General features: G+C 50.1%; 2 protein-coding genes across 2 annotated transcripts; both read left to right on the top strand.

Moving 5' to 3' along the window:
* The first annotated feature begins 37 nt into the window (after window positions 1-37).
* Window positions 38-8,077, top strand: LOC8050441 (coenzyme Q-binding protein COQ10 homolog B, mitochondrial). Its single transcript, XM_002433679.5, has 5 exons — window positions 38-126; window positions 368-499; window positions 1,929-2,121; window positions 2,713-2,814; window positions 5,301-8,077. The coding sequence occupies exons 1-5, from the start codon at window positions 65-67 to the stop codon at window positions 5,466-5,468; spliced, it is 657 nt and encodes a 218-aa protein (XP_002433724.3). The 5' UTR covers window positions 38-64; the 3' UTR covers window positions 5,469-8,077.
* Window positions 8,078-11,600: 3,523 nt separating this feature from the next.
* On the top strand, window positions 11,601-13,643 carry LOC115332711 (H/ACA ribonucleoprotein complex non-core subunit NAF1). The gene has a single exon (XM_029995128.4). It carries the CDS (start codon window positions 11,783-11,785, stop codon window positions 13,343-13,345), a length of 1,563 nt encoding a protein of 520 aa, XP_029850988.2. The 5' UTR covers window positions 11,601-11,782; the 3' UTR covers window positions 13,346-13,643.
* The last annotated feature ends 3,193 nt before the right edge of the window (window positions 13,644-16,836 follow it).

The following is a 16,836-nucleotide window of genomic DNA, read 5'->3' as shown; positions in this document are numbered from 1 at the left end:
TCTAAAATTGTTTAATATTTTCACTGGTGTTATTCGCTCCGAGACCACCGCTCTCTCCACAAGTATGGCTGCTCCGGGGGTTTTGCGCTGTTCTAAAATATGTGTCGCAGGAATTGAGCGAATTAGGTACGGTCATTTCATTGCTTGTCAGTCACAATATGCGCTGAACCGCGTACTAGCGCCGTCCTCTTTGGCCGTCCGTTCGCGTATGTATTTGGCCGCTGTAAAGCACGATCTTTCGGAGCCCTTGAAGCCCTTGAAGCAGACTGCTCGGCCAAGGCGTAGAATGAATGGTGCAGTGAAACAGTCCGCACCGCCGGTCGTGTCCGAATGTCAGCGAACCTGACGTGGAGGCTCGCCCTCGCAGGATGCCGGCGCGCTTCCTGGTCGGCCTCGGTGCCCCTTCTGGACAGCATGTCTGGGTCCGGACCTTCTTCAGACTCGTGAAACCCTCGGGCAGCGACCGGACACTCCAATACGCCGAGAGAAAACTGATCGGGTGAGTGCGCGCCGTCGCCAGGCTGGCCGTCTTCGCCGTCCATCTAGTCCGATCTCGCGACTCCCAGCTCACTGCTGCCAGGCTCGGGGCCTGGCAACAGGATCGATGCGCAGAAATGAATCCACATATGTGGTACAAAAGGCGACGGGTTGGGCCATCGTTGGAAGTAATGCCGTGTCCCGTCAACTGCTGGTTCATATGTTTCTGGCGTTTGGATCATCAAGTTCCAGGGTCGTCGGTACTAGCACCATCTGTTCCGAGTTCCACGCGGATCAGGTAGTGTCTTGCAGACAAGTAATGCAGTGCCAGGCCATGGCCTACCTGCATCTGGAAGGTATTGGCAGAACCCGAAATTGGTGGTAGTACCAACTAAGAGCGACGGCCTCTCAGAATATGAATCAGAATATGGAGTAAATCTTAAAGTGTTCTGTGCACCAGCAAGTGCACATTAGCTTTATATTTCACATCATAATATGTTTTGTGGAAACCGGAGAAAAATAGTGTGGCAGCTTACATCTCTAACTTCTCCTCGAGTGGAAGGTTGTGCAATGCGCGTGAATCCAGTGGCACCCGGGAAAGCGAACGAAAAGTGCACTTTTTTTGGGAGCCATCCTTCCGTCATTGGCGAGTATGAAGTATCCATTGTTCTCGGAGTCTGTTGCCTCACTGGGGATTAAACTGGTGCCATGCAGCATCATGAAAGATGCTGCATCTTCTGAGCTCCTTTATTCCCTGAATTCTTCTATCCTTGCCAGCAAAACCCTGGACACGCATCAAATCTGTTGCCACTTCGAGGAGGGCAGGAAGAAGTCCCTTAGTATATGAAAACCAGATGTTTGGGCGTCTCATTCAGCTTTGGCGTGCGGCACGTGATGCGTCCATCTCTCGAAATTTAGACCAGAGGAAGCCTGCAATGCTCAGACATGCAATGGGGCCACGGGCCGGGAAGTCGGGTGGGTCGCAAGGGTGGACCCCTAGGGACGCAGCTTACAGCAGGCCCCCCCGTTTCCGTCCGCCACAGCAGCGTGCAGGGGCTTGCTGGGAGTGCCTCAAACGTGTCTCCGACCGCTCTGTTTACCGCGTCCTAAAAGGTGGTCCCTTAATTTCTGCCCAGTGACGTCATAAAAGTTTCGTGCTGTCGCCAGCCACGATGGAGGATGTGGTAGGCGCCTGTTCTGCTGCAGGTTGCTCTCTTGCTTGACAATCAACGGAAGCTTAGGCAGCCAGAAGTTAAAATGCTGCGACAACAGCAACGCTCACGTGTTTAGTTTTTTCAGAACTTGTATGCCCGACCGTCGGGATTGTGACAGCACGACACTAGGGATTTTGTGAGGTCATTTGTTGGCACTTTGGGAGCACTGTGGATGGCAGACGCTTTACACACCAGTTGGAGACGCTCCACGGTGACCTTAGGCGCGCTTGCCCACAGGTACTCGGCAGAGCAGATGTATGAGGTGGTCTCCCGGGTGGAGTTCTACCGGGACTTCGTGCCCTGGTGCACCCGGTCGCAGGTGGTGGCTCGCAGTGAGCAGGCCCTCACGGCCCACATGCAGGTGGGCTTTCCCCCCGTGCTCGAGTCCTACACCTCCCAAGTGGAGCTGCGCAGGCCCAGCCTAGTCAGGGTGAGTGCGGAACTTTCCTAGGGGTAAGCAGGCGTCCGTCTCTTTTCCGTCGCTCGTGGCTGCCTAACTCCGCTTCGTGCTTAGCGTACGGTGCTGTCAATGCTTCCTTTATAAGCGCTTCATCTAGCTTCTCATTTGCACAAGTGCACGTGGAAATAAACCGCAAGACCAAACTAGCTTCGACTGTGTCGTATACCAAATAAGAAACAAACCGTAGACGGGGAGTTTTTCTCGACCCACGACTTTCAAGTGTGTCTATTAACGGGTGTTGTTATCATCGCAGTCCTATCGATAACTGTAAAAAATAAAAGCGTGTTGCGGTTTAATCTAGTCCAACTCAATCCCGGTTCATTCTGACATCAACAGAGCATACGCACGACGATAACCAGCCAGTTTAAAATAAATTTGCTTTTTTAGTAGAGGTGGTTAAGAAAATTTTAATGGCCAGGGTTTTGTCCCGTTTCTTGGAGTCTGGAATGTGTTTGTCCATCAAAGAATATGTGTCAGGTAATTGTGTCCGTGGACGTTGCCGGTGTGTCGGGGAAGTGCCGGGCAGCCCTAGGGTGTGATGCGGCTGCCCCATCTGCCCAGGCGGTGTGCAGGGACGGCCGCCTGTTCAACCACCTGGAGACCACCTGGCGCTTTGAACCTGGCCTCCAGCACATCCCCAAGTCCTGCACCCTGGACTTCAAGGCAAGCACGAAGGGCAGCCGGACACCTGACTAGCTTGTGCTATGGCCTCCAAACTCTCTAACTGCCGGCCATGCTTTGCCTAAGACGGGCGACGATTTGTCGGTTATAAAGGCGACCTACGACCAGCCTTCAGACACTGGAAGTCACAAACAGACCATCCCCGACATACCTTTTTCCATTCACAACATTGAAAGACACCAACCTGGCCGACAGATCAGCTCATCCTAATCCCCACTTCTTGGTCATCTCCTCACTCCCAGCCCGACAAGCCACATCTGTCATTCTTTTGCCCCTTACTGGGTATCGCACCCCGTCCGCTTAAGCCTGGGTTTCCTCGTTGCCAGTCCCACAGGAGCATTGATGTGCCCATTTATGAGACTGGTGTCTTCGACGGATTTCACCTTGTGCTGAGGTGCTCGGTCAAAAGTGTTGCGAACCTGTTCTAACTACCCTAAAATACTGAACAAGCGTCTGCTTGAAATTTTGAGAAAATCTCGAAAATTAGGGGATGAGTGCTCGTTTGGTTCGAGAGCAAAAATGCAGAAGGGGCACGTGGTAGGGTGGGCTTCGCTGCTTCACACCAAGGCGCTTGGAGAAGTGCCTGATGTGGAGAAGCATTCCGGTCAGCTGAGGGGGCTTGCCAGTCTTTGTCTGCTTAGTTTTTGGGTGTTTCAAAAGTAGCGAGTGAGTGCTTATGGCGTCGTGGGCACAAGCTCGACATTTGAATCGGAATGTCTCGTGCAGTCCAAACAAAAAAAATGAAAGACGTTCACAATTCTTTGTAATACCGAATTAGAGCGCAGCTCTTGAGGTGGAGGAAAAGAGGAGGGTATGCCCCTCCTCTCTCTTTGTACCCTCCCCTTCTCTCGTGCTCCCCTCCCCTTTAGCGGGAAATTTTCGCTGAATTTAGCGGAAAAATTTTTCCGCTAATTTTAGCAGAGAAATTTTTCCGCTAAATTTAGCAGGGAAATTATTCCGCTAAGTTTAGCGGGGAAAGTTTTCCATAATGCAACGCTTGGTTACGCCCGCTTGCATTATTCCCATAATGCAATGCGCACTATTAGGCCAACGCCGCTCAGGCCGGAAATGGGCGCCTAAGAGCTACGCTCTAAAAGTGTTTGCGAGTTCTGTGCAGTTCTTTCTGGAGTCGCTACGCAAGTTTCCAGAGTATCGCATTCTTTCACAGTTGGCAGACATATCACCATTTTGGGTTGTCGGATTATTTAATCCGCTCCGAATATGCCATACCTACCGGGTGATTCAAGGAGACGGCAGGCTCTTTAAATCGACCAGAAAATTCGGTTTCTTAACCTATCGCGCTACGACTTTGTGCAGCGTTGCCCACTGATGGTGCATTTTTTTTTGTAAAATTTGCGAAGAGCGAACTTGACTGAAAAAAAAAGTAAAGAAAGAAAAAGGCTTAGCTTTTATGGAAATGCAGCGACGCCACCGGTCTTCAAACAACACGGTGCCGTTTCGCACGGGAGACAAGAGATGGCGCAAGCGGTCGCGACGCCAACTGCCACCAACGAACAAGCAGACGACGTCGAGAGCCGGCGTATATAGCAGACAAGGAACTGCAGTTCCTTGTTGTTACCGCGCCTGTTTTTGTTTCTGCGACTGTCGTCGCCTGCCGAATGCGTACCGCTTTTCAGTCGAAAAGATGGCATTCTAAAGACGCTGGCTCTCGGCGCCGTATGCTCGTTCGTTGGCGGCGTTTGTTGCGCCATCTCTTGTCTCCCGTGCGAAACAGCGCCGTGTTGTTTGAAGACCAGTGGTGTCGCTGCGTTTCCATAGGAGCTAAGCCTTTTTCTTTCTTTACTTTTTCCTCAGGTAAGTTCGCTCTTTGCAAATTTAACAAAAAAAAATGCACCATCTGTGGGCAACGCTGCACAAAGTCGTAGCACGATAGGTTAGGAAACCGAATTTTCCGGTTGATTTAAAGAGCCTGCCGTCTCCTTGAATCACCCGGTACATTGCGGTGACGCATCGTCTCGCTAAAAGTGTTTCTCGTTAATTTCACCATCTTTGGATCTCTACGTGCGTACCCAGCCTTTCTTATCAACACAGATCTCCTAAAATGCAGTTTTCTTTTATTCCTTTTTCTTGTCTCAGAAATGGTTTCAATGTTGCCACCACTGCCGAAAATTCAACACCTCAAGTGGTTGCATTTAGTGAAGGCAGTGCGAACCCATGCGCTCGTTTGACTACCGTAATATCTTGGGAGTAAGCTCACTTAAAATCGAAAGCAAATTGGGTGAAAATAAGGAGTAAGCTAACTTTCAAGGTGCGATCAAAGAAAGTTGAAAAAATGCTAGTTATAGGTTTCGTGACCTGCGAAGCGTTTAATCGCAGTGAGGGTGGCTGCAGGAGCCAATGTCTGAAAACGTTGATCGAATGCAGCCGTGTCGGTGCAGGGTACTCTCCCCTATCCCGTTAAGCAGCCGGCGGTGCACGTCATGGCGGTTCCCTCCCCCCCGGTGCAGGTGTCGTTCGAGTTCCGGTCGCGGCTACACTCCCAGTTGGCACAGCTGTTCCTCGACGAGGTGGTGCGCCAGATGACGCGAGCCTTCCTGAGCCGGGCGGTTGTGCTGTACGGCAAGCAGTCGCCGCTCACCGCAAAGCGGGACAAGGTGTTGCCCAGCACCCCCTGACCCCACCGAGTCAAGTAGACGTCCTCGGTGGGCTGCCCGCCCGGAGAGTTCCCCAGGGAACGCCCTCGCCTCCCAGCTCACGAGCCTCGCCGCCTTGTGGTCCTTGCGTCGAGGGGCGGGCTCTCGGACGGAGGCATCGCTCACGATCGGGCCTCCGTGGTGGCGGCCGACGCCCACCCACTAACAGAGCTCTGCCGGGCTCTGCGGCACAAGAGAGTGGACATCTTCGTAGGAGATGCCAAATTTAGGAATGTGTTTTAATGCAAATTAGTAGGGTGTTCATGCTTAGAAAACTTAAAGACGAGAGCTAGGTAGCTCTCGTCTCTGAAAGTTTCCTACCGAAGAAACTGGATTATGGAACAGAAATCTAACTGGATTTCTTGCTGGAAACCTGACATCCAGTTTGTAGACGATTGTCTGCTAACTGGATTTCAGGTTTCCAGCAAGAAATCCAGTTAGATTTTCTGTTCCATAATCTAGTTTATACTGATTTTTTTTTCTATAGGAAGTGTGTTTCACTCTCATCCCTGAAGGGGATGTTTCATTTTGATTTCGGTGAAATTGTTGCGTGCTAGACATCCCTCTTCTTTCTCTCTCGTTCCTAGGCTTTTATGACGATTTTGCACCTATAAACGGTTGAAAATGTTGCATTCTTTTCTGGAGATGCGCCCCGCAGCTCTTGCCCTTTGATGGGGAGCTGCCTGGTTGAGCGCTTCCCTCACCGTCCTGGCCGGTGGAACGGTACAGTTACGCCACGGTGCGAGTGTGACTTGGTGCGAGTACCGAGGTGGACCTTCTAGTATAAAAACTGAAGTCTCTTCGACGGGATGGGTGAAAGAAATTAAACGGCTGACGCCGCAATCGTTTCGTCACCGAGTTGCGTTCAAAAAGGTGCTCATAGTATGTCCTTTCAAAGTTTCTAACCTTCAAGTATAGAGAAGATGCGGGCCATTCGAAATTTTACGACGTGTGGTGGCATTTGGCAAGGTTAATTGGAACTTCCAAAACCTTCGCAGCAGTTGCCCCGCCAAATTACTGACCAGCGTAAGTTTATGGTTTATGCCTGTTGGCTTCATAATTTATGTCTTTGTATTAAGTTTGCCAGTGAGACAGTGATATCTAAGGATAACTCGAACTGAGCATGTGGCAGCAAACTACTTTTAAGGTAGCATCATTAAGTGCCTGCGTACAACTTGCACGTGTCTGAGGAAGGGCTCCCATTTGTGCAAGATGGTTCTAGATGGTGGAATCGTACCGGTACGTTTGGACATTGATTGGTGCGAGTGTTTTGCCCCAAGTGAGATTGAGATGAACGGTCAAGATGGCACCGGTGTGAAATGGCCGCGTCATCCTCGCACAATGCATCTGGAGGAAAGGGGACCACCCGAAGACATTGGGCCGATTCTGCCGACCAGGACGGCAATTCTCAACCGCATTTGTTATCTTAGACTGTGTCTTCTCTGGCGCTGTTTCTAGTGCTGCCGTATGCTCTTTCCAAAGGTGTCATGTACCCCATTCACACGACCAGCATTAAGGTGCTTTTAACATAGGTCCTTTTTCAATCGGCAAATCAGCCTGCGCTGATAGATCGCGGGCACATGCCTCGCGCGATTAGCCACTGGCCATAAAGGTCCCTTAGCTGAAAGTACCTTTATGATCGTGTGAATGGTGTTTTACTCTTGCTAAACTTTAGTCAGAATCAATTCCAGATGTTTATTGCATATGAAATCTGCGTTAGTTTTTCTTTCCACGTTGCCAGAGCACAGGACCATATGATACAATTTTTACCGCTAGCAATCGTAACTAGAACCAGTAAATGAGCTTTGGTGGGCGTCTGCGGGACCTTTTTTGAGGGGGAATACGGGGCAGAAGCAGCGCTGCAGCAAGCCACGCTTGGCCAAGCCAGCACTGTAATGTGCTTATTCTGCTTTGGCTAGCCATGCCGTCACTATATAAAGCAGCAGTCACGCTACTCGTGTATCGTACAAAAGGCTCGGTATTCACTGCAGACATGCACATCTTCAAAGCGTCTTTGCATTGAACCTGTCTGCAGAGAGGTGGCCATTGTACAAAGACCGTCTTTTGCGCGATGTATTGGCAGTGTGATGACGGCCCAAGAGTATGCCACCGAAAGGTCTTGTCGTCACTGCCCCGGGAACCCTTGCAATATGCCATACCGCATCGTCGAGGGACCGTATAAGACCGTTCAACTTGGCCAGGGGGCACGCTGGAGCGATACCAGTGACTCAATGCCACGGCGAAAATTCGCCCTAATGCAACGTTTGCTTATTCCGTCGTGCTGCCAGTTGCAATGGCGACCACTGCATTGCAATAATATTGTGACTTTGTGCCTGTTGAAAAATGGTGATTACTTTTTAGGGAGGTGAACCTCTGCAAAGAAAGGTTGCCTGTGTGCCAGGTTTCCTGGGTGGAGGATATAATCGAGGCGTGAAAACAGTTGTCGACAGCGCAGTGCGTCTTGCAAGTGCAAGACAGCGTCGCCTATGACGTCCACCTCATCATAAATGCTATTTTTCTTTTATGCTTTCGCTCGCTCTTGAAAGTCGAAGCTATTTGGACAAAGATAATAATAATCATTTTTATTTCCATCAACGATGCATTATCGATGGAGGAGGCCGAGGAAAAAAAGCTATTCACAGATAGCTTGACTAGCCATCGGCCCCCTTCAGACACAAGGAAGTATTTAAAAAAGGCAAAAAGATATTATACAGTCCTATTATAAACCCACAGCAATAAGCACGAACAGCATACACACATACTATCGTTATAGAAACATAACAAAAAAACGACAAAGTTCAGAATGTAGAATTGTTTCAATATTATTATATTTTTTTTTTTCAATCAGTCAAAAGCTTAGGGAACATAAACTTTAGCATTTGATAGCCATAGTTATTTTTAGATCTAGGGACTTTCCAGCATTTGGCTTGACGAGTGGAGTAAACAGGCACAGAACCCTGTAAGGAGGCTAAAGGCCCGTTCACACTCTTGCAACCGAGTACGACCGAGAGGCACGAGACCTGTTGAAACCTCTTAAAATTTCTTGGGACGAGAGAACACACTGGCAGTCTAGCACTATCTATGGGGTGACCCTGGAACTGCGTTTCACAATAGCTAAGGTTTTGCGGAATTTTCGAGGTCAAATGTACGTAATGCCTATAAGAAAGGCTCGTTTATAACGTTGACAAAAGATTTTTGAGCCAAGAAAGGAAGGATAATGCGCAAGAGAAAGAGAAAACATGCCGGACCGCCAAGTTTACACTGCTACCCAATAGATGGCGCCAGTGTGTCCTCTTGTTGTTAGAGATGTTAAGAGGTTCCAAGGCACTTGGTTCTAAGACGTCACACGTGTGTGAACGGTCCTTCATTCAATCAGTAACATTGATTTTATTAGGTGTTTAGATTAAAAATGACGGCTACCGTAAAATCCTGAGAGATGCTCCACCCCCGGTAGGTAACCCACCCCTATTGTTGGCTTGATTTGCTATTTTCTTTTAAATATCGAAGGGGAGCCCACTCCTAGTAATTGCAGTGTTGAGGTCAATAATGACTTTGGCATAAATGCATCTAGTTGTCTATGGCGGGTTATAAGCGAACATTGCTGACTGGTAACTATGGTCGTATTTGCTTTATTGCCCCGCCATGATACCAAGTTTGGCAGGGGCACATGTTAAGACTTTTCTTGATTGCACACCGAAAGTTAACCCACTCCTTATTTTCATCTAATTTTCTTTTGATTTTAGGCGGGCTATCTCAGAATATTATGGTGAGTGTTTGAAGATCAAGCACTTGAAAGTGTTCAAATAGTTGTTCGGTACGACAATAATATAAAACACCTGAAATGATTCTTAACCTTTTTTTCTGTAATAGATATAGTTTTTCTAAGTTTGTGAAAGTTGTAGTGCCCCATACCAGATGGCAATAGGTTAAGAGAGAATAAATAAGAATAAAACAACAAATTGTAAATAAATACTTTCACAGTGGTTAGGAGCACAGACTGATGGCAATGTGTTAACCCTATAACGTGTGATAACACTGAGCCAACATGATGTTTATGATCATCCCGTAACATGTTTTCTGAAGAAATAATGCCAAAAGTCTTAAAAGAATCAACAATTTCTACTGGACATGAATTTAATACAATGCCTTTGGTCAAAACCAGTTTTGTTCTTCGGCCGAAAAAGTATGGCTTTAGTTTTTCTAGTATCTATCTTCAAGCAACTGCACTGTGCCCAATTTTTCGTACCTGAAAAGAAAACGCTAGTTTCATCTGCATAGATTGCAAATTTTGACCCGGAGTTTATCTTGATTATGTCTTTCACATAAATGTTGAAAAGAAATGTGATACTCATTTGTTGTGCCTTTTAAAAAGTCACAAATACATTGATTGAAGAGAAGAAAAAATAAGTTGCTCAGCCACATGACTTCGGCCAACTCTCTCACCTATATTTCTTCCTCGCCGTTTCGATTTCGAGCAGTTGCGTTTTTCATTTTATTCAAAATATACATGACGCCGTAGCAAAATAATGATTGGGTAGTCTTCTGACACATATTAATTGCCTGGCAAAAAATAAAACCAAAAATCTTTCAGCCTTTCCACTTTGGTGAAGAAGGAAGACCAGCAAAGCTGTACTATGATGGGACGATTTCTTGGACGACCTTGAGGACGATCTTCTTGGACAACCTCAAGGAAGACCTTATCGACGTCGTTTAGGATGACCTCAAGGGCGACTTCTAGGACGACCTTAAGGACATTGTCTAGGACGACTTCTAGGAGGACCTCTAAGACGACCTCAAGGATGAACTCGAGGACAACCTCAAGGACGACGTCTTAGACGACCTCAAGGACGACATATGGGACGACGCCTAGAGAAATTCAGCCTTTCCATTCTGGTGAAAACTAGAGTGGAAAGGCTGGAAAGGTTGCCACCAGCTATGAGCGAGGCCGGAAAGCTGGTTGTCTGGTTGCCGCCGTCACTCGCAGATGGCGGTAGTTGTCCAGAGTTTTGTGTCGACATTGGTTTGGTACCAGACACGATCTTGGGGAAGCTAGCCCTTAACAGCCCCGCTGTAAAATTTTGGGGAATGTCGGTGTCCCTTTAACATAAAGCACAGATGTCCCAGTGACTTGCGGCGTAAGCAGACATAAGCTTTTGTAACCTAATGTTAGAAAATGGGGCTGTGTGAACCAGCCTCAAGCGTAGTTGTACTACTGAATCTTGGACATGACAGGGAAATAATAATTAACCCCGTCCGCACAGCCTGCGATTCGTGTTTCTGGCAGTCTTGAATCGCCTCCCAGGAAACAAAATTTTTCAGGAGACACATATTTACCTGATGCTGTGGTATTTGACTACACAAGAATACCTGGTGCCCTGTACTTTTGCCTTCGATACATTACGAAGCGCGAGGCCAGCACGACAAGCGCTCCATTCTCTCCCGTCGTCTGCTCCACGTACGCCTTGCAAGGATGGATGTGCCTCGCCAGGGGGAGGAGTGGCGCTGCATATGCACATAAAAATAGCGGCCAAGTATATCTACATTGAACAACACAATATATTTATGTTGATTAGTCAAGCTGCATTTTTTGTTTTTTACGCTGTGGTGTGTAATTAGTAACGATCAATAGACCTATTGCTATATTACCCAAGCATCAAGGGGAATGCAGGGATTGGTGTTCCACGTGCCGCACGTGCTGGCCTCGGCAGTAGTAAATTTTCTAAAGCAAAAACCTAAAAGAAAAATATCTTGCACACGCGTTCGTCAACGCTTTATTTTGGTTATTTACTTCGAATCTTTTATACGGGGAAGGCGTGCGCGTGTGGCGCGTGGAATACAAATCCCTGCATTCACCTTGATATGGTCTATTCATCAAACTTTCTTCTTTCTTTTTCAGGGTAGGAAAGGGGGGACATTTTTGCCACAAATGCCGGAGATTCCTCGGCGTATGTGCTTAGCTCAACTTACTTGGTCACTATTCACCCTGAAGTCAACCAATACAATTTTTGTGATGATTCTAGGTCACCAAGAACATACTCTGGTTTCGGTTTTGAAGCCCTCATTTCAGCAGAACTTCGGTCTTGCCGCTGGCTGCATTGGAAAGCCCAAGTTCGTAGTTTCAAGCCAAGCCCAAACTCATTGCGGCCATGTTGGCTCTATGACGCTTGCACGGCTTGCGTCGTGCACGTGGTTGGGGACGTCGAATTTCAAGAACCTCGTGAGAGGCGAGACTCTTGAGATGGCCCCTGTCGCCTAGTCGGATGGTCAACGTCTGGAAGCCGTGCCGACGGTAAGCGATGGACGGCCATACGACACAGAACAGCGTGGAGCACGTCGCTGCTGCTACTGACAGCCCGCAGCAAGAGACCGCGCCACGCTTACAGCAAGATAATGGTGTCGACGTTGTCGTGGGCGCCGTCGATGACAAAGTCGCGGACGCCGTCGACGACGGAGTCGCAGATGCCGTTGACGACGTGGTCGCGGACACCGTCGACAACAGAGTCGCGGACGCCCTCGACGACGGAGTCGCATATGCCGTCGACGACGCGGTAGCGGACGCCGTCGACAACAGAGTCGCGGATGCCCTCAACGACGGAGTCGCAGATGCCGTCGACGACGCGGTCGCGGACACCGTCGACGAAATCGCGGACGCCGTCGACGGAATCGCGGATGCCGTCGACGTGGTTAACTTCCTGGTGGACCAAGTGGTGAATGGTGACGGCCAGTGGGGACCCGAAGGCGGCAGGGCCCAGCAGGCCGTGGTGTCGTCGTGCAGGCCCCGGTCGCTCTCCAGGGTGAGCCTCGTGCCGTACCGCAACCACAGCGACTCTTCGAGCTCGTCGAGCTCGTCCGAAGACGAAGCGGCCGGCAATGCAGATTCCAGCGACGATTCGGACGACGCGGTGAGTGAGCCTCGGCCCTCGGCGAAGCGCAAGGGACCCCCCGGGAGGCTGCAGGGACGCCCGAGAACTGTCGGCCTGAAGACGCCGGGTGAGCTGGACATCGACGAGTTGCCGCCTATCGAAGAGCTCCACATCACGGTACCGCAGGCTGAGCTCCGTCAGGCCGGCATCGTGCACAGTGTCGTGGACAGGCTCCTGGTGATCGAGAGCTGCGCGGGGCAGCCTGTGCTCGACCTCGACTCTGTGCTATTCGTGTCCGGCGGCGCGCCGCTCGGCCAGATCTTCGACGTCTTCGGGCCCGTATCGCGGCCCTTCTACGTGGTGCGCTTCAACAGCGCGGAGGAGCTCGCCGGCCAAGGCCTGGCCCCAGGCACGGCCGTCTTCTACGCGCCGCTGCACGCCGACGTCACCCTGTACGTGCTCGAGTCCGAAGTGCGCAAGCTCCGCGGCTCGGACGCCTCGTGGGAGAACAACAACGAGCCGCCGCCGGAGTGCGTCGACTTCTCAGACGACGAGCAGGAGCGCCAAGTGCGGCGCAACCGCAAGCTCCGAGGCGACGGCCAGCTCGACCAGGGCGGCAGGCGGCCCCGAGAGCCCACCAAGCAGGCTGGCACCGACGGCAGGAGCCCGCAGCCGTGCCTGCCGGCCCGTGTGGCGAGGACCCAGCACCGCTTCCCGGCCGCCTGGCCCCCGTTCCCGCCGCCCCGCTGGCCCCCCGCGAGGCCTGCCTGGAGCATGCCCCCGCCGCCGTACCCGAACATCTGGGGGCCTCCTCCTCCCCCGGGGGCCTGGCCGGGGCCCTGGAATAGCCCCCACGTCCCCCCGCCAGACCTGAGTAGTCCCCCGCCGCGCTTCCACGCCCCCCCGGAGGCGATGGCCGTGCAGCGAACTCAGATGTACGACCCTGTGCCAGACCTGCACCGCATCCTGACGACGCCGCCACCGCCCCTGCTCTAAAGGTCTCGAAACCTACGCAATATGTTCCTGGCCCTGGCGAGAGTGTTTTCGGATTGCGGCTTACGGAAGTGTCGCGTTCGTCGATGCCATGCAAGCAAGTTGCGAGCTCTCATTTTCTGCTAGGACACTCAACGTGCTGTGGCTTCCGGATCGACAGTCGATGGAACATGGGCATTCAATGGCTAAAGTGCCTGCATGCACCACCACGATCGGTATGACTCGAAATGTCACTTCATGTGCCAGTACTATTGGTGCGCTCCGTCGGATGCTCGGTGAAGATTAAACGTGCACCGCCATCCGTTTCCGTTCATCCTGTGCTCCGAGCAGCTGAGCGACGCCTTTACCCTTGAGATATCATTGCGACGATTTCAAGATCGAAGGGGCACGTTTGCGTTACTTGTGCCTCGTGCTGCTCCTGCTCCTTCGGCAACAGTTGCCATCACTAAAGCGCCGGATGTTTTATCTTGGTGGCAGTGGCGTCACAAGGGGGTTGCAGGGGGGTGGACCACCCCGGGTGCAGCACTCCAGGGGGTGTTGCGGCGGGCAGTGGCGTAGCCAGGATTTTATTTCGGGAGGGGTTCAACGGCATCTCCCCCCCCCCCCCCCCGTCAATGACGGAGGGTGAGCTCGCCGACACGGACGCTCAGGCAAAGCGCAAAGCTTAGGGAGACGCTGTTAAGATAAAACGGGTAACGCTGCCTTGTCATTTTTAAAAACGGAGCAGCCTTCATTTACAGGAATGCGGGCGGGGTGGCTCACTGTTCTACTGTCGTCGTGATTGCGGCCCACCAACTTTAAACGCTTTCTCACAACACAAAACTCCCTTCGCTTTTCGGAGTAGCACCGCAATACCAACGCGTGAAGGCCAGAGAAAACAAAAAATATCCATACTTTCACAAAAAAAAAAAAAAAATTAAACAGCAAAAAAAAATCTTTTTTCGACAATGAAAATTTGGAGCAACCGGCCACGCACAAACACCAGGGGCCCATATTTAGGGCGAAGGTAATTCTGAGCAATCACTCAACCAAAATCTATTATCTATTAAAGGTTTAACAAACTCGTGCTACAGAACAAGATGCCGAAAGAAAGAGAGTGTTGTCTTTGCTAGGCCGTTTTATCTTGCAGCGTGGTCCAAAGGCAGCAGCAGCATATCCTCGGGGTAAGAAGAAGTCATCAGTCCGAACTCGTCGTTCCGTCACTCGGAGAAATGACTTGACGCACCACAAAGAAACTACACGCCGAACGTGGAAAGGAACTTGACTAGCCTTGCGCCTGTGCGTAGTGAGGATATGAAGGCTTGTCTCTTCAAGTTTCTGATGTTCCGTGCAGCGAAGAGATTGAGCTAATAGTAATAAGGAATTGCATCGGATGCCACCTTGGCATACAAAGCAGAAAGCAAGACAAACTTCGTCGCATCCGTGGGCGACGATTTTCGCAAAGTGAGGGAAACTTCGCCAAAAATAGGGAAATTTTAGGCGTCCAATGCAAGAGGGAGAAACGTGAAGCACCCGTCACATCTGCGGTATACAGGTGGGCGCCCTCTGTCCGGAGGCACTATTTCAGAACGTCCATCGTCTCCTCAAGACTCTAGTTGCTCTGCCCTTAACAACGGCGGAAGCTGAGCTCTCGTTCTCTTCACTACGACGGTTGAAAACATACCTGAGAGCGTCCACTTCGAGTGAGCGACTGCTCGGCCTATGTTTTGTTTCAGCTTAATTCCAGACGCAGCCGATGCTACAGGCGTGAACATGTGGCCCTGAACAGTGCTTGCACTGCACGAGCGCGCGTGCTTGGCAGGGACGCTAAAAGCCCGGAGCTCGCACTTGTAGCATCGGCTACGTCTGGACCTAAGCTGAAACGAAGTACAGTGTTTGTGAATGTTCACCGCGACATTAAAGTTCAAGCGGAGGACGTCCAGGATATTTTTTTCCGTGAACGCAGGCGGCTTCATTTCATTCTGTAAGCACTTGGCATAAATGAGATGATAAAGAGAACCTGTAAATTGCATTCTAATATCACTAGTCACAGTTACCTATTTATTTGCGGTAATTTCTAGTCGAAAGCACGTAATTCTGATCACAAAAGGTGTGCGTGAGCGCAGCGCCACCCGTTGCTTAGAATGCGATTGTTTTTTTTTACAATTAATTTATTATTCCTTACATTACTGACATTGTTTTATATTATCACCGTGTGTTCGTTTTATTATGTTCACATTGGTTTGATTGAACTGTGTATTTCAGTGAGGATATTTTGTCAAATTTTGCGTTGAAATTGCCATCGTTCACCCCACAAATGTTTCGAAATATCCGTTGTCTATATATCTGAGATCAAGTTCCGCATCCCATCGAATTAACATGAATTAAGCAATATTGCATATTTTATTAATTTGAGCATTTTCCACCCCACAAACAATTTTCACGAAAGCCTGTACGTTAGAGATGGTCCGTGCTCCCCCGTTGCTCCGTGCCTCGTGCAAACCCGACTGCGTGAGCAGGGCAGCGAGCGGGCCCCGTTGGGGAGGGAAGGGGGGGGGGGGGGGGGGGTAGCTTTGGCATTTCGGGAGGGGTTTCGACCCCCCAAACCCCCCCCTCTGCCTACGCCACTGGCGGCGGGTGTCAGGGGTGGGGGGGGGGGGGGGGGGGGGGGTGTAGCCTCGGGCCACTGCCCTGGGTGCCGCTAACCCTAGTGACGCCACTGCTTGATGGTTCTCAACCATTGATGTTTCATGGACCCCTTGTGGAACGGCGGAGATGATGGAGGACTTCTTTCGTGACAAGGGGAAGGAACAGTGTATGTTTATTATGTTACCGTAGAATACCGTGGATCCGCCCATGCCACACTAAGTGCCCATACCCAAATTTGTCAGTTCTGAGAAAATACGCACAGTACATCGATATGTAAAATTGATGACCGGACAAGTGCCCATCACCCCCATTTTTTCGCGATTATCTCTAAATTTTGAGTGGGCGCTTGCTCGGTATTTTACGGTAGTGATTTAATAAATGGATATAAAAAAGGGCTAGTGTGAGGAAGACTTCTCTCATTGACATACACACGAGAAAACTCGCCCAAAAATTGGGATGTTTCTTCTCAACTGAAAAAAAGACTAATTTTATTGTTGGGCTTGACTGATGAGGCAGGGCTTCGAGGACCCCTAAGGATGCCTTTGATGATCCCCATTTGAGAACTTGTTCTATCCTATGAGATTCATTATCTGCAGTTTTACTATTGCTGCTGGTAAGTGCAACTAAGCTCAGTTCGCGACTCCAATACACTACAGGTGGCACCACTCGTTTTCCAAAAAGTGAGGGTCGGAGATGCGTGCCGCTGCTGAGCCTGTCTAGTGTGCTAGCTTCACTGAGTGACACAAATTTTTTCTGGTGATATGAGGAAGCTAGGGTGTTATGAGCGCAGGTCACCTCTTTATCCTGAAAACAAAAACGGTATTTAGCGTAATATTTAGGCCAGGAGATATGTTTTGTTTTCGAAG

The sequence above is a fragment of the Ixodes scapularis genome, unplaced genomic scaffold (genome assembly GCF_016920785.2).
Source record: "Ixodes scapularis isolate PalLabHiFi unplaced genomic scaffold, ASM1692078v2 PGA_scaffold5__190_contigs__length_132052651, whole genome shotgun sequence".
Classification (NCBI taxonomy): domain Eukaryota; kingdom Metazoa; phylum Arthropoda; class Arachnida; order Ixodida; family Ixodidae; genus Ixodes; species Ixodes scapularis.
Note: the sequence above shows the minus strand (reverse complement) of the source record. Positions and strands in the feature narration are given on the sequence as shown.